Source organism: Phasianus colchicus, chromosome 7 (genome assembly GCF_987193195.1).
Source record: "Phasianus colchicus chromosome 7, bPhaCol1.hap1.1, whole genome shotgun sequence".
Classification (NCBI taxonomy): Eukaryota; Metazoa; Chordata; class Aves; order Galliformes; family Phasianidae; genus Phasianus; species Phasianus colchicus.
The window spans coordinates 34,438,536-34,455,749 of record NC_143442.1 but is presented as its reverse complement, the minus strand read 5'-3'; the positions used below and the strand labels follow the sequence as shown (position 1 = coordinate 34,455,749).

Sequence of the window (17,214 nt, the reverse complement as noted above, 5' to 3'; positions counted from 1 at the left end):
TCCAACAAGTAGCATGCTATTTATTTTCATCCCTTGCTCTCTGAGTGTGTGCTGCAGTTGTATCCCCCTGCAAACCTCACAGTTAGCAAAGAGATGCTTGAAATCCCAAAGGGGGACCCTTGGCTCTGTACCTACACCTACAAGCATTAAACACACGCAGGGTTCGAAGCACATCATATGATTCAGCAGGGCTTGTCTGAACTGAACCAACAGTGATTTTCCCTCAGTTTCTGGGCAAGTTTTCTGGCAGGCTGTTTTGCTACCCTACTTCAGTGGTTCCCCCTCCCCATCCTCATTCTGTCCTTTCCCTAAATCACTGTAGCCTCATCTAGAGTTGTTCTCAAGCTTCTCTCTTCCTTTTTTCCCCCCTTTCCAGCCCTCCTATCCCCCCCCCGTGCTGCCTTTCCCTTCTCTTCCCTCCCACTCCAGGCTGGCTGTGCCCCAGCAATGAGCTAAGGCTGCTCGCTGCCGGGTCCCGGATCTGCGGGGGAGGCAGCGCGACGCCGGCTGGGGCTCAGCCTGGGGATGCTGAGGCTGTTGGGGCAGCCACGTGGGGCTGGAACCGGTGGGTGGGGTGGGGGGGTGGGATGATGCTGGGGGGGGGGGTGGGAGCCTGGGGGAATCCAAACGGCTTTAGTGTTAGGAGTCTGCTTTGCAGACGTGCTCATCTGTAGGCTGTCTATTGGCTTTGTGAGCAAATGTCCCTTTGCAAACAAATGGCCCTTAGCAAGCACCTTTTCTTCAACAACAACAACAAAAATTAAAAAAAAATAAATAAATAGAAAATCAAGCTCAGCGAGCAAATAATAATAAAGAACTGTACAGCTCACAGGGGATAGGATACTGAGAAAGCTGTGGTTGTTCAGATTGGGGAAGAGAAGGCTCCAAGGAGACCTGAGAGCAGCCTTTCAGTATCTAAAGGGGGGGCTACAAGAAGGAAGAGGACAGATGCTTTGTGATAGGACAAGGGGAAATGGTTTCAAACTGAAAGAGTGGAAATTTGTATTGGATATAAGGAAGTTTTTTTTTATTATAAGAGTCGTGAAGCACTGGCACAGGTTGCCCAGAGAGGTGGTGGATGCCCCATCCCTGGAGACATCCAAAGTCAGGTTGTTTGGGGGTCTAAGCACCCAGCTGCAGATGTCCCTGTTCATTGCAGGGGAGTTGGACTGGATGGCCTTTAAGGGTCCATTTAACTCAATTCTATGCTTCTACGTACACAACAATTGGACAAATTTTGTGATCCAGGCTTACTGCTCTCTTGGCTGCCATCACTCACATCCATGCTGTATCCATCATCCCATGAGGCCAGCTGCTCGGTGGGCTTGTCAACCTCTCTTTTACATTGAAATCCTAAATTTCTCTTTTCTCTGTTGACAGCTCCCCAGATTTGTTGTCATTCCTGGGGGATGTGATCAATGACAAGTCTTGGATTGCTGTGTCTCCCTTGGCATAGGTATCTAAAAAGGCATTTACGAGTGGCTTTCCAGCACTTGAAAGTATCAGGGGGGCTTTGATTTTCATCCCACCTTCCTATAACATCCCAGTGACTGACAATTTCCTGCTTGCTGCAACCATTTCGTCTTGCTAGCACCTCTCTCTTGCAGGAAATGCCAGACTCCAGATCTCTCACAAGGATAGGAAATGTTTCTTCTCAGCAGGAGCAGTGCTGTGGTGGCACAGCTGCCCAGGGGTCACCATTTCTGGAGGTGTTCTGTAACAGTGGGGATGTGGCACTGTGGGCAGTGGGCTGGGGTTGGACTGGGTGATCTTTTCCAATCTGAATAATTCTACAATACCTCCATAAAAGCAATCCCCTGTGCTGTCCCAAAGTGCTGGGAGCGCTTGGTTCAAATGGCTGATGGAGTGCTGTTTGCATTTTGTGCCCTATAAACTGTACTGCTGCAGCTTACCTTGGTGCTCAATAGCAGCACGCTGCTGTTTGGTGGGGTGGTCTTATCTTCCCAGCTCTGTGAGCTGCTAGTGACATTCCCAGGGCTTTCCAGCTGGGAAATAGCAGCCATCTCCGCAGAGGGCCTGATGTCACAAGATTTTTCAGCCTGATTTCCAGAGCAGTGGTCTGGATGCGCTTCAAACTCCTGACTACTTTTTCCAACCAGCCTTGTTGCTTGGGATGTTGGTTTTTTTTTCTTTTTTTTTTTTTTCTGGGCTCTCCCTTCCCCAGTGCTCATACACTAGCAGAGCAATTGGTGTCCCTCCATAGGCACGTCTTTTAAAAAATGCAGAGATTTCCTGAGCAGGGTGCAGTGGAAATTCCTGGGATTGCTGGTGCAGACGGACACGTAGTTAGCTGAGTCTGAGAGGGAGCAGCTCAGGAGATGGTTTTTTTTGCAGAAGCAAATCCTTTCTGCTCATCTTTTCCTGTCTACATCTATGGGAGCAACGCTCTTCCCACCTACAGCCCTCTCTGAATGTAGTGTGGTCCTTGGGGTTCACATTGCCCTGAGCTCTCCTCGTGGTTTGGGCTTTGCACAGGGATCAGAGGGGCTTAAAACTCATCACACCCTGCAGTGTTAGCAGCATGACCTTATTTGCCAAGTCTGGCGATGGGACAGGGAGCAGAGATTTCCAACATCAGCCCCACTCGTGGGAGTGAGTGCCACTGCCAGGGGCTGGCTGTCAAAAAGATTTGCAAGAGGGGATGTTCTCAGCCCTGTTTTTTACGTGACCACTAGCAGCAGTCCTGCGGTGGAACACAGCTGTAGGACAATGGATGGGGCTGACCAGAACACGGCGCGCTCTTTCGCAATGAGTTTGGCTTTGGGCTACATGAAAAATGTCTTCTTCTTTTTCTTTTTTTTCTTTTTTTTTCTTCCTCCCCCCCCCCCAAAAAAAAAAAATAGAAGGAGCTTTTTGCAGAAGGGAAAGGGGTGGAAACCAGGTGCTGTTTTCAGTATGCTGCACCCTAGCAAATGAGCAAGACAGGTCTCAAACTGGGAGCGATGGGTGGAGGAGCCAAATGGGACAGGGGTGCTCAGCCTGGAAAGGAGAAGGCTCTAGTTGACAAAATTACAAGTGATAGGAAAGTGATTAGAAGAGACAGATTGGAAGCAAAGTCCCAAGAGTGGGTGGTAGCACCATGCTGGGCTCTTCATCCTAGGGTAACCTCAGTGCCCATCCCCAAGCTGTAGCCAGCACCATCCTTGCTCATCTATATTATACCACTATGAAGGAAAATGAAACTCCTCAGAGATATGGTGAGGGGTTTTTCATGGTAAAAACCTTTGGGTTATTTGCTGCTTTTAGGCCCATACAGACTCATACATCCTGTTCTGCATCTGAAGTCAGGTATAGGTGCAAAGGAGGGGTACTCCTAGGGGAGCATCTTTGAAGCTGCTCCTCTGCCTTTCCCCCATGTCTTGTTTGCCCCTTCCACCCTGGAAGAGAAATAGCCTGAGAAAGAATTGCTGTAAAAATACCTCTTTCAGAACATCAATCATCATTTACTTAGAAATTGCCCCTGCTATAAAACCTGCCAGATTTCCAAGGAAAAATTCGCAAGTAATGAGCAAGCATTTTTAATGTTCCTTTCCAAATGGCCCTTGTTTTAACTTCTGCTTGCTCCACTGTAAGCAATAATACTTTCATCCCAGATTTGCACATGCTGCAATTAAACCCTCAGTAAGTATGGGGATGCCCCAAGGGCTGGAAGAAGCAGTGAGTTTGCGGGTCTGCAGTGGGATGCTGAAGAGTGGCAGCAGTCCACTTATTTGAAAATCAGGCTGTTCCATGCCCTCTGCAAAGTTCCAGTCAATTGAATGCAGTGCTAATTGTTTTTCATTAACCTCCAACGCAACTTCCCCATCTGCAGAATTAATCACCTCTGGAAAACTAGACGAATATTTCAGAAATAACAAACTGCTGCCTTACTCCCTAGCAACTTCTCTGTGGCTGTTCAGATTCAGAACATTCCAGTTCACTGGCCGTGCTCAAACTGGAAGATACCATGCATAGGAGTTATGATATATATATTGATTACTTGCATGCTTAAGTTATTCCTATCCTGTTTTAGGAGTGATAATGTATTTGGCCTTTACTTTCCTACAGTGGAGATCCTCATGTCTTGGACTGTGCTCTGAGCAAGCTGATCTAGCTGTAGGTGTCCCTGTTCACTGCTGGGGAGGTGAGCTAGGTGGCCTTTAAGGGTCCCTTCCAACTCGTGCAATTCTATGATTCCACATCCACCCACAGCACAGGGCTGCTTCCAGAGCCTGTTTCTCCTACCTGCCCTTCCTCAGCCCTGCTCTCCAGGAGACTAGAGTGACAGACATGCCTATGTGCAAATCTTCAGACACTGATCTTCCCGGGTTGCATCTTTGTCATACGGGATTTTAACGGAGTAACAGAGTGAGGTCATCACAGCCGGCTGCACTTTTATTTCAGCGTGGTCGCTATAGCAGCCAACGTCAAAACAAAACATATAGTTCACCAAAGCAAAGTTTCCTGGCTGATGGTGTTCATTTTTCTTTATGAGCTGACTTTGGAAGACAGCGAAGCAGCAGCCAATGGAAACTCAAATGTCTTTCTCTCTCCCCTGTCTGCTCCTCCGTCTCTGCAGCGATCGAGATAAAGGTTAGACATCTGTTTCGGATCTGCTCTGTTTAAGTGAAGGAAAGACTCACATAAATCACCCTGCAGCTGGAGCACAGTCCTGACTAATTGCCATTTACCCCACGGCATACAGCTCAGCCCTGGGCTCTGCTGCTGGGAGGGCCATTTTGTGAGCACTCCCCACCTTGCTCTGCAGCTGGCTGTCGCCTACACGAGTGAGGGGTGATCATAGACTCATGGAATCACCAAAGTTGGAAAAGACCTCCGAGATCATCCAGTCCAACCGTCCACCTACCACCATTATTTCCCTACTAAGCCGTGTCCCTTCGTGTAATATCTAAATGTTTCTCAAATGCAGGGAGATGTCTCCACCACCTCCCTGCGACAGAGGGACAAAAGGAGAAGGATGGACCAACACCTACACAACGCCTACTCCAGAATGCAGCGCAGGAAGAGGATGGAAGATAGGACAAACAAGGGCAGCTCGTGCAAGAACACCTGTATTAGGATTGAGTTTGTAAGTAAAGTAAAATAGCAAACGCAGAGCTCACAGGAGTGTTTTGTTTCTTCCTGGAAGCACAAGCAGAGGAGGGGAAGGCCAGCGACGTTCCGGCAGGGCAGCATCTAGCAGCACGCCTGCGCTGAGCACGTCGGGATGCAGAGCTGTGCTGAGCTATTTTTATTTCTGCTCCAGTCCCGCAGCCACGCTGGCAGATGTGCTCCCAGCTGCAGATGACTTCCATGTGTAACCCTGCACTGGCCAGGGGCCCAGGGCGTAGCGTGCTTCCTTAAAAGGCCCGGGAGAGCAAAATGATGCCCAGTCCCAGGGGTGAGTGGCCATGGGGGCTCCAAGCCTCCCACTGCCCTTGGGAAAGCCCAGGCTGCGTGACATGGGGTCACTGGGAGCAGTGATGGGGAAAGAGGGTTTGGGAAGGATGATTCACAGGTCGTTGTAACCCACCTAACCCTCCGTGCTTGCACCTAAAAGGAGAGGCTGTGGAGGAGGCAGCATGTTGGAGCATGGGATGGGTGCAGTTTGCAAGGCTTATAACCCCTGAAGGAGAAAAAGGGTGCTTTCAGCAGGCCCCTGTGCATGCTGGAATGCAGGGCAGACTGCTCTGCCCTCCAGGCAGCTCCAGCTGAGTGCAGACGTTATGAGAAACAGCGATATTAATAAGTGCAATAAAAAGTCAATTCCCTGTTCCCTTGTTCTCTAATGGAGCCCTTGCAATGTGCCAAATAAACAGCACAGCTTCCCAAGCATGGCTGCCAGAGCTCAGCTCATGCCCAGCTGAAGCAGCATCCCCAGCTTGGTATTGATGGGAAATGTCATGAGCTGGGCTGCTCTGTGAGCTGAGGATGACATAGGAGCACCTACAAATGGGAATCCTCGTGGGGACAAAGCCTGGGGCAGACCTCAGTCCTATGTTCTCCTTACCATGAAGCCTACACTCCCAGAAATGTCAGGGTGAGCCTCTTGGACTCACAGGCAGCACTGAGCAGGGAACTGGAGGTGTCTTTCCAGCTCTATTTAGCCTTGTAAGTGCCTTCTCATCTCCTCTGCGTGGCCATGGGAAGCATTGCCAAGCTCCCTTGGAGCTGAGGCTCACCAAGATGTAGGACCCCAGCCTGGCCCTGTGAGGTCCTGTGTGGAGGCAGGAGTTGGACTCGGTGATCCTTACAGATCCCTTCCAACTTGTGAAGCATCTCATTTTATGAGAAGCTTGTAGTACTGATTGCTCCACTGGGCTGTGGTAGCAAAGGGCGACCTGGCAGAGGAAAGAGCAAATTCTGAGCTGGTAATTGCATCATGATGTCCTTTTTTCTGCATTATCCGTACAGGGTGTGTCACGCTCATTGCAGCCTCAGTAATTTTAAGTGAAAGCATAGGGCATGAAGCAGCAAGTGCAATGCAAGCTGCAGGGAGAAAGCAGGGAAAGGGCAATGAAATGGGGCCAAAGCTGACCAGGGAGTACAGACATGGCACTGTGAGTCACCAGGAGCTGAAGCCAACGCAGTCAGCTGGCTCTCTTGCCTCTCTCCATGAAGGATTTTCATGGAATCATAGATTCATAGAATGGTTTGGGTTGGAAGAAACTAACTTAGAGATCATCATGTCCCAGTTCTATATGGTTATAAGAGGAGGGCTCCTCCTTGTCTATCACTCTGGAACCTCTCATCTGTGCTGCTCTTGCCAGGTTTTGCAGAGCATTTTCTGGATTAACTTCAAATGACCCAGCTGGCTTTGGAGGATCCACCTTCCCACAGGTGCTTGTTTTGCCTAATTGGTATTCCTGAGTATTCATCTACTTCATGCTTTTGGGGGGGCATTTTGGACAAATTTTAGCTGCCTTGAGTGAGCTCAAAGACAGATAGGAATAAAGGATGGAGTTAAAATTGTCATGGCCACCAACAGCAAAGCACACACAGGAAAATGCCCATGGTGTCATTAAGTTGTGTAGGATGGAAGGAACCTCCATGCCCCTCTGGTCCAACACCTTTCAAACCATGGCCAGCTGAGACTGTGTTGCTCAGAGCAATGTCCTCCAGGAGATTTCATGACTGTCATCCCAATTTCCTCCTTTCCCAAGCTTGGTCACCATCAGCATCTCAGTGATGTCCCCTTGGATGTCCATACTACAACTCTTATCAACTCCCCCCTCTTATGGCCGTTGGGATTGCCCTCCAAATAAATAGTTTCCAAACCAAAATCACTCCACCGATGCCCACCACGACGTTGACAAACAGAGGGACAAAGGCATGAGTTTCTCAAAACTTCCATTAGACTTTATTTAAAAGTTCTTTGTATAGACTTCCTGACACAGAATCCACAATAAAAATAAAATTCCCCCCTCCCACCCACCCACCTCACCCCAAATTGCTTTGCTTTGTGTTTTATAAAACATACAACATGAGAAGAATGCCGGAGACATTCTACACCACAATTTAACAATTCATTAACTGAGGCCTTGGTCCCAGCAGTGCATTTGCATTTGGAAACCTTGCTTCCTTTTCCTTGCTCGTTTGGTTGGCCACATATGTTACAAATGCATACAAGAGATCTAGTTTGAAAATCTAATCCAGCAAAAGGAGAAAAAAAAAAAAAAAGGAAGGATGGAAAACTGAACTGCTTGTTTATCAGCTACTCCCTTACACAAAGGCTTTCCATGTGCACTTATGCTCAGATATGAAAATGATAAAAGCAAGCATGTAACAGTTGCAGTGAAGTTATTATGATGATTTTTATTTTTATTTTTATTTTTTTTTGCTAATTTTTACCCTGCCTTAGATAGGCAGGCTGCCGGAATTGGAAAGAAAGGGTAATTTAGAGACGTGTTCAGACACAATAACAATCTGCAATCAGGTAAATATTCTGTAATGTTGAAGCTATACAATATATCCCGGACACACGTAGCACTCAGTCCACAAACAGTTTAGCACCATATTGATAGGTCATGCAGCAAAAACCTTTCATCGAGGTTTGCTTTGGAAGTTAAAAGCATGAAATAGTACAGTGCAAGGTAGTCTATACCCTTAGCTTCTATTGGGGTAAGGTGGCAAAGGTGGATGCTCCTGGCTGTCTCAGAGGTATGTGTTGGCAGGTTGTTGGCTCTATGTTCCTATCGTCGTCACCACGCCAGGGCTGATGTTACCTGAGGAAGTTTGATGGAGAAAGGGAAGATAAATGAGGTTACTGCATGGGATGCTGAGGGAGGGCAAGCTGGGTGACCTTGCTACGAAGCCCAAACCACCCTCAGCCCACTTGCTGGCCCAACACGTTTTGCCAACTTCTGAGTGCTTACCGGGGCTGCAGGCTTTTTCACATTCTTTCTGTGTGTTGAATCTGTTCTCGTTGCCTCCACAGCCGCCGTACCAGAACCTAGCACAGCTCTTGGTCTTCAGGTCGTAGTGCCACTTCAGCACAAAGTCCCTGCAGGTCCCCTCGTCCTTCTGCAACAGGCAGATGTCCATGACTGCAGAGAAAAGCAGGAGAAGGAAGAGTCAGCTAGAGGTCTGGTGTCCTGGGCTAAAGACAGGCTCTCTCAAGACATGTGCATGGTAAAGAAATGCCAGTGAACAGGGCTGCGAGACCAAAAGGGGTGACACCAGCCTAGATGTTGCCTGGTCTCCTGTGGCTGAACCCAGTCTCTGTGTTGGCAAAGAGAAGATCTTTGGGTGTCTTTGCCCAGCACTGAGCCCAGGAGGATGCCAATGCTGCTCTTCAAGCCATCAGCTGTGTTGCTGGTGTGGCACGATGCTGGAGTAAAGGCAGAGAGAAGGACATGTGCCACATGGCAACAATTGTCTGCAGGTCCCTTCTAGGAAATGAGTTGGCAGGTGTCAGAACTGGGTCTCAAGGGGAAAACCATGTTTGCCATCATTTTCCCAAAAATGTATACAGAGTACATACCAGCAATGAGTGGCCAGGAAATCCATCTCCTGACGTTGTCCTGTGATAACCTCATACCCTCTGTAAGTTGCTACAGGTGCTAGAAATCAAGGTACCGTGCCCTACCAGAAACAGTTCCCACATATCCACAAGGAGAATAGAGAAGAATATAGAAATAAAGGGTGAATTAATGGAAGGGCGTAGTTGCAAGCAAGTTTTCTGGGAGTTTGATGATAGAAAATGCATGCTAAACCCTTTCAAAATGTTCATGGGAAGAAGGATGCAGAGTATTATCCCTGAAATCCTGACTAGAAAGTAGGTCTGGCAGCAAATCCTAGAAAATAAGAAAGTGCTGGTGGCAGGTTTGCTTGAAAGGAAATTGCAGCTGGTGCTGGCAGCTGCCCAGAGCACAGGAATGCTGCAGCCAGCAGGACGGGGAAAGGGAGAAATCAGTGTCATGGACCCCGTGCCCATCAGACCCCAGGGATGAGCAGGACCCTGCCTAAACTCTCCCTGTCCTCTCCTTTTAATTGCATTTTCTCTTTTCTTTGTGTGCTGCAGGCATGGAGCTAAGCAGGTCACTGCCTGATCTTGCATGGGTCAAACCGAGCAGAGGTTTGTTGGCTGGTTTGAGGTATGAGCTGGGAATGCATCCTTCTGAGAGAGAAGTGTTGGAAAGGACTTTCTTGTTCACAGTTTGCTTTGCTGTGATCTAAAAGTGGATTTCTTTCTAAATCTCTGTTTCTCCTAGGAATTTGAAATCAATATTTGAACTTCCAATTCAGCTTTGTTATCAGGCTCCTCCAGCCAAAAGCTTCCCCATCCCTTTGGCAAGCTCTTTTCTATTTATTCTGCTAAAAGCCCTTCTCCCTTCCGTTCTGCCTTCCAAAACACCAGCAGATGCAAACACCAGAATGACTCTGCTCCAAACCCTGTGCACCCTTTCATGAATCCAGCCAGCCATCACTCAGCTCCACGGGAGGGATCCTGTATTTTTTCTTTCAGCACAAGGACAAAACATCCCTGCTTTTTCACCCCATCGTCCTCTTTCGTGGCAGCAGGAGCTTTCAGGATCAGCTAATGGATGGGGAAATTCAACAGCAGCATTGGAGGCAGATATGATTTCAGTGCTGGCTTGAGGAAAGCTGCCATGCTGTGTTAGCTGAAGATTCCCCTGAAGAGTGATCTTCCATTCACCAGCCCCAGTATGCATACTGTGTGGACTGGTGCCACCCTCCAGACTCAGAGCACTATGGGATGTCATCATACCCCATCTTCCAATTGTTCCATCCAAACGACAGGATGGCATTTGGTCTGAGACCTCCCCCTGACAAAAAAAAAAACCAGCCTTATCCACGTTTTTTGAAGAGGTAAGGTGCTAAAATGTGCCTTAAGTGCCATCTGGGCTCCATCGTGTTAAAAAGATGGGGGCTGCCACCATGAGCAGGGTTTTTAATTCATCCCATAGAGAAAATGCATCTGAGCTTTGGGTGCACATTTAATTTAAAAAAAAAAAAAAAAATAGACCTATAAATTGCAATAATTAAAGGATAACCAAGCACTGATTCCAAGGAGAGATGGGTGTGGAGCACACCCAAAGAACCATCAGCTTTGGGAAACTGAGGCATTTCTCAGTGTTGCATCTGGCTCCAGACATTGCTATGGGCTGAACCAACAGCCTGACCCAATGCCCAGCATCTTAAAAGCTCAGTTTCTTTTTCCACAGCATACAGACAACAAAAAGAGAAGGGAGAGAAAGCGATGAACAGAGCGGGGGACCCTCGTGGGGTGGGCAGAGACATGAGTGTCCCTCCAGGGCCCCTCTGTTGCTTTTCTTGACTATCTGCCCAGGGCAGAATGGTGCCAAGTTCATGAAATATCAATCTAAGCTGAACAACATTTGCTGGAAACATCATCAAGGCATGTGATGATGAACGGAAGGGGCTAGGCTTTGGGATGGGGTTAGCAGAAACACGTGTTGTTCTGGAGAACTACCCACCAGCAAGGCTTCCCCGCTCTGTGAGGCTGAAATCCTGCTCCCAGCTCAAGCCATTATTTTCTGCGTGAGTCCCCAGACTCAGCCTCAGAGCTCACTTTGCTCCCAGCTTTCTCCCCTTTCTCTGCAAAGGGCCCCAGAAGATTGCGAGAAGGGGAGACTGCCGTAATGGAAAGACTTTTGGGGGACAGGTTCCCACCCCGTTGCTTTGCCAGCACAAGTGACTGCAAGTCCCTGCTTTCTTCCCAGGTCTTGCAACCTAGGGGCTGAGAAATACCCCGAGAAAAGGAGCTTGTTACCACTTTCCTGCGGGCTCCTTCCTCAGCTTTCAGACCTGTGCCACATGGGGTAATCTTCCTTGCCAAGCATTTGCAGTTCTTCTCACCGCAACAAAGGCAGGCTGATGAGCGATGGCATTGCTTAGACATGCAGTGATAACACAAGATGCTTCGGGACCACGCTGCTGCACACTTCTTACAATATCCAGCGTGTTTTTGTGCTAGCTATGGCTTGCACTTGGGTCGTGCAGCCACGACTTCTGGGGTGAGACAAGGCATGCGGGTGACTCGCTCATGCAAAGCGGATGGTGAGGCACGGCCACATCAGGGAACAAACACAAAGCAAGGTCCTCCTGCTGATGATCTCGTAATGGACAAGCATGCCATGAAATGGTGAATGTGAATGATGGATGTGCTTTATTTTATGATGAATTTTTTGGGTGTGTTACCTGGCGATAACCTTTTCTCAAGGGGTGGCTGCTGCATGGCTTTCTCAGCTGCTGCTGGAGGAAAAAGTGTGTTGGTTTGGTGTTTAAAGGATGTTTTCTCTCTGATCCAAACGTTATTTGAAGTCTCAATAAATTGAAAGGATTAACCCCCTTGTGGTACTTACATGGTTTCAAGCATTTGCTATTGCACTCAGCTTCGGTCTCAAATCTATTGGCATTACCACCACAGCCACCATACCAACCCTGGCTGCAGATCTTGTGTTTGTAGTCAAAGAACCACACAACCTGATAGTCCTTGCACTGCATGCCCATGTCAAAGTCCAGCAAGCAAGGGTCTGCCAAATCTGCATATATCAAAAGGTGCAAAGGTTAAATGATTCCGGAAGGGTTAAAAGCTGAAAAAAGGAAAGAGATTCAGGAAAGTGAAAAATAAAATAAAATAAAATAAATAAAACCACCAAAGCATTTAAAATCATCAGAAGCCAAGAGGGTTGGATCAGACCATGCGGGTGGGTCGTACTTCTGCTGGGGGTGTTTCTACATCACACCATTTCTGTTCCCCCTTCTCATCAACTCAACCCATCCCAACCCCGCATCCGCGTGCTGGGGTGGTGTGGGCAGGATTGGGCCTTCACACAGCTACCCAGTGTCTATTTCCAAAGGTCTTTGTCTTGGCAGTAACTTCAATTCTTAAGCGTGTTTATTTTATCTTTAAAGGCAAGCCATACCTGGTAGACTTCAGGACTTAAACATAGGTATTTTTCCTGTCCAGAAACGATAACTTAAGCCCAAATCCCAGTTTTTATTAGCAAGGGCCATTGGTGCTAGCAGCTGCATTGCCTATATAAGGATAACACAATTTGGGGCTTCCTCCAAGGTTTGTGGGAAGATTTATGTATGGGTCTCTCCCATTGTGCAGAGAACCAGGGAAGACTCATTTAAACAACCCATCCCCACTGCTCTGCTCTGTTTATAATATCCTCAGCCTGCTGAAAAACTTCAGATTAGCAGCAGCATCTTAGAAGGCCTCCAGAAAAGGCTTTCCCCCGAGAGACAGATGCCATAAATCCTAGGGCAGGGGCACTTGCTGCAAATGGGTCATGAAAAGAGCTGGGACTCAGAGATGTGCGTTGACGTGCAGAGCATACAGCACATCCACTACACCTCGTCTCCAAAGGGCTGGCACACGAGGGGTTAAGCAAAGCCAGGGCATGGGTTCATGTCACCTGGAGGGGACTTGTCAGGAGGGGACCTGGCCAGTGGGAATGCATGGGAGGCACTTTGCAGATGCAGCAGGAGAAGCCATTCAGAGCATCACAGCAGTGATGGGACATGCATCAAGACACAGGTAAGATGTTCCTTGAGACCTCCACCTGTTGCTCATTGAGCCTAAAACGCCCTTCTCCCCCTCCTCCTCAAGATCCTGATGAAGGTAATGAGCCATAGTGTGAGCAAGAGCCTTATTAAAAAAAAAACAAGTGCTTATATGGAGATGACTCTTAGATGTCAGATGATCCACAGTCAGTGCCTGTGACAGCTTTAGGAAAGCCACAGACCCTTCCAGTTCTGTAGAGGAAGAGTTACAGCCCAGCACTTACGGTGTGATAGCATTACAAGGCTGATACAGCGAGCTTGATGTCAACAAAGGCATTGAGACAACACTGTAACAGCTGCAGTGATTTAACAGGATTACTAAGATATGTTAATGTGATTATCAGCAGAGTGGGTGCTTATTAGTGGTTTACTGTGATAAGCCACTGATGGTAGAAAAATGGGGAGGGCAGCTGGGAAGCTGTCAATCAGCTAAATTTAAGCAAGTGTTTGGTACTAGCTTCCCTGCAATCCCTGGCTATGGGTCAAGTCCTTGTTGGGAACTATGATAAACCGAGGAGCCAAGGCATGTTCTTTGTGGCAAACCAGGAGAGAGGGGGCAAACATTGCTTACAGCAATGTCTACGTGCACCAGGTATGCTATGGGTTGCAGTGTATCCCTGGGGAGTGGCCAGTAATTGGGCTCTAGCTCATCTTCTAACTCTATTATGGAAATTAGGCTTGATCTGAGTCTCCTGAAAAGATCTCAGTAGTTTTAGCGGGCTTTGGATCCAGCATGGGTCTGAGGCATCATGCAGAGTATATATGCTCAAGGCTTTCATCTAGCCTGTGCTCTATTGGCTCTGCAAAGCAAAGGACTTGAAGATCCTTTGGTCCTAGTAAGGCTATGCTTGCTTTGAGGAAGTCCATGTTTGGCAGTGGGCAAGGGGAAGACTGGTGCCAACGGTCAGGATCTTCACAGAATGGCTTAGGTTGGAAAAGACCTTAAAGATCACCCAGTTCTACCCCTCTGCTTAGACGGGGTTGCCACCACTGTATCTGGCTGCCCAGGTCCCATTCAACCTGGCCTGATCACTTTCGTGGTCTTCCTTTGGACCTGCTCCAACAGCTCTGCAGCTTTCTTTTTCGTGGGGTTCCTTCTCAGAGCTCCCAGCCTATCTCTCCCACTGGCACCAATACTCACCGTTTTCAGGCCCTTCCAGTGGCTCAGTGTTCAGCATCATGTTGGCCAGGGCCACTTGGGGCTGCGCTGGGGTCTCTGGGGAAGACAGAAAGAGTGGTCAGCCAAAGGCAACCATGTTCTGCAGCAACTCCCTTGGGGATTCCCACCACCCGTGGGCCATGCTGGTGAGCCAAGGCACGGTGCTAAACAAACCCACTGGCTGCAAAATCCAGCAGAGGGATCAGGGGACACACAGGTTGCAGGAATCAGGCTTAGCAGCAGTGCTGCACGATTGGGCTTTTCTATGGTCGTGGCTATGGAGCTCCAGCTGTGAGTAGCCACTCTTCTCATCACAGCATGAGATGGGGCAGAGGCTCTGGAGGAGCAGTTGTTGTCTCTTGGTTTAATTTTGCTCTTCTAGGCTTAGAGGGGGAGGAATAAGACAACATCCGAGGGAACAAAGAGGCTGTGATGGATCTTCTCTTGCTCCCCTGCGGTCTTCAAGGATTGTCTGTGCACTGCACAAAGGGTTTCAGTGATGCTCTGCCCACATACCCCACATCACAGCCTTGTAGCCCTCTGGGGATTCAGTCATTGAGGACTGGCACCGAGGGGAGAGAAAATATCCCTTGTGTTGGAAAGGAGATCATGGCTCATGTTGCATCATGCTCCTTCCCCAGGGCTGGAGGGCTGCAGCCACGAGAACTGATTGCTGGAGGGAAATGTCTTGAATGGATTTAAGTGAGGGAGACAGTGCTACCTGGTGTTAAGACCACGTAGGTGGTATCACTGCTGCCTGCCCAGTTTGTTCCCATTCATGATTTCTATGGGAAATGAAGCCTCCCTGGGCACTGAGGCTCTAAGTCAACACATGCAAATGTGACTTCCACAAACTGATGTCTTTTCTCAACATTTTTGTGGCCATGTTTATTGCTGGTGAAGGTAAGAGACTTCAGACCTGATCCAAAGCCATTGAAACCAAAAGAAAAGCTACTTGCAGGCAGTGGAGGAGGCTCTAAAGTGCCAGAACAGCCAGAGGCAGCACTGGTGGCGCCAGTACAAACTTTGCCACATCATCCAGCCAAGGCACCTCTGTGCCAAACCACTAAAGGAAAAAGTTGGCTTTCTCTTATAGAGCAACTTCTGGCCACGCCAAAGGGTTTGGTGAGTTTTACATGTGATCTTTGCACGTGGAGCTTGATCCTCAAAAGACTAAATTCACCATTTCATCCTTTCTATATGCTCCATTTGGATATTGTGGTATGTGGAGCAGCTAGTGACCGTGAAGATTATTATTAGAGAAACAGCTTTTCTTGCTTATTTTGCAATTAGGCTGGTCTGAATTGCCTCTCTGTCAACCCTGTTTGGCTCTTATTATTAATTACTGTCTGGACGCTAGCAGGACCCATTGTGCAAAGCCTTCTGCAAGCACAATGAGACAAACACCCCTCTGGGACTGGCTTTAATTCTCCACAATCTGGGTCAGTTTAACACCTCTGAAGTGTCACTTTGCATTTGCCAAAGAATTCCAGTGTTTCATAAATGGGGACAGAGGATACCTGGAAAACAGTGACACGACTGAGCATTGCAAGGGTCGGGACCATTTGTATTGGCTGATTTTTTTTTTTTTTTTTTTTTATCCCCTGTTCTTACATGTTTGTTTCCATGTTTTGCGTCTGTTGTCTTAAAACGGGGGAAAAAATAGTAATGAATGTTGGTATTTCACCGAGAGGAACTCACTTGTGCTGAATGTCCCCGTGTAGCTCACTTTGGGCTGGGATTTTAGGTAGCCGGTAATGAAGACGAGGTATTTCTGTCCACTTCTGAGACCCCCAATGACACGTTCGGTGCCGGTGACGTTTTGCTTCAGCACAAGAGAGTGGTCGTGTGCTAAGGTGATGGTGAGGTCAAACACGTAGGCGCTGTGTGGCTCAGGGCTGGCCCAACGCAGCCTGGCGCTGTTCTCGGTGACATCCGTGATCTGGATGTCATTCATCTTTGCTGCAGTTTGGGAATAGGGAGAGAAACTATGTGAGGGTCTGGAAAGTCTCAAAGAGAGGTGAGAATCTACTTGTGGCATGTTGATTCCCCAGCGTGATGCAGGGAGGCTTTCTTTTTTGTGGCCTGGATGAGGATCTTAAAGCAAAGCTTGCATCAGACCTAACGTAACCTTAGGCAAGTCACAGGAGCTGTTAGAGAGAGGTTTTCCTGCTATGGAGGAGCATTGCATGAAGCCTTAACACTGCTTGGAAGCAACAGTGGAACAAGAAATACCCAAAAAAAAAAGCTTGCTCCCTGCAAGCAGATGAAAGCATTGACCTTGCAAAGGCTGTTTTTACATGGAGATGTGTTCATCAACTGGCTTTGCTTTTGACAGATGTTCTTTGTTACTTGTAGAGAGCTGCCTGCAGGAGCACGTGGGAAGGCTTCTTTACATGATCTGCGCTCATATGGAAGAGCTTTATCATTCCCAACGAGGCCTCCACACTGATGAATGAACTTCAACTATTTATATTAGCTGACAGAGATCTCAAACAACCTTGCGGTATGAATCACCATAAATAGCAAAACATAGCTAGGGGGATAAAAACACTGAAAGCAAAGGGGCCACGCTAGAAAGAGAAGTGCTCTGTCACCATATTACTGAGCTGGTGATGGATTGTCCCATTCTTAAATCCTAGAGTCTTTCAGGTTAGAAAAGACCTTTAAGATTCCCAAGTCCAACTGTAAATGCATCCCCACCATACCCACTGCCCATGTCCTTCAGTGCCACATCTCCATGGTTCTGGAATATCTCCAGGGATGGTGACTCCACCACCTCCCTGGGCAGCTGTTCCACTGCAGCACCTCTCTTTCAGCAGTGCAAGTTTCCAGCTTTGCTCTTAACATCTTTCTTCAAGAGCAAAACCTGGCTTCCTATTGACGTTTCCCATTAGGATGATCCTCTTGGCCAAGGAAGAAAAGCCATAACTCACTACAGCGTAGACAAACCCGGACAAGAAAATGACGTGAGGCATGTGGACAGCCTTTTACAT

The 17,214-nt window shown here is 48.0% G+C and overlaps 1 protein-coding gene and 2 long non-coding RNA genes across 16 annotated transcripts in view; 2 read left to right on the top strand and 1 right to left on the bottom strand.

Annotated features, from left to right (window-relative positions):
- Window positions 1-7,245, top strand: part of LOC116236042 (uncharacterized) — a 29,510-nt gene extending 22,265 nt beyond the window's left edge. For all 5 annotated transcript variants that reach the window (XR_016468476.1, XR_016468474.1, XR_016468477.1 and 2 more), the window contains one exon: window positions 4,931-7,245. This is a non-coding gene — a long non-coding RNA (uncharacterized LOC116236042). The remainder of the gene's footprint in view (window positions 1-4,930) is intronic.
- A 550-nt stretch (window positions 7,246-7,795) lies between these two features.
- The window catches only part of COL6A3 (collagen type VI alpha 3 chain), a 53,154-nt gene continuing 43,735 nt past the window's right edge, over window positions 7,796-17,214 (bottom strand). For 6 of the 10 annotated variants that reach the window (XM_031604539.2, XM_090144520.1, XM_090144522.1 and 3 more), the window contains 6 exons: window positions 15,920-16,180; window positions 14,201-14,275; window positions 11,850-12,029; window positions 11,686-11,739; window positions 8,376-8,546; window positions 7,796-8,225 (listed from right to left, as the gene is read on the bottom strand). In XM_031604539.2, coding sequence (XP_031460399.2) covers window positions 8,185-8,225; window positions 8,376-8,546; window positions 11,686-11,739; window positions 11,850-12,029; window positions 14,201-14,275; window positions 15,920-16,180 — 782 coding nt within the window. In that variant the 3' untranslated portion in view covers window positions 7,796-8,184. The remainder of the gene's footprint in view (window positions 8,226-8,375; window positions 8,547-11,685; window positions 11,740-11,849; window positions 12,030-14,200; window positions 14,276-15,919; window positions 16,181-17,214) is intronic. The other 4 variants (XM_090144515.1, XM_090144516.1, XM_090144518.1 and 1 more) reach the window with 4 other exon arrangements.
- On the top strand, window positions 13,541-17,208 carry LOC149917321 (uncharacterized). Its single transcript, XR_016468478.1, has 3 exons — window positions 13,541-13,651; window positions 16,577-16,724; window positions 17,116-17,208. It is a non-coding gene; the product is annotated as an uncharacterized LOC149917321 (long non-coding RNA).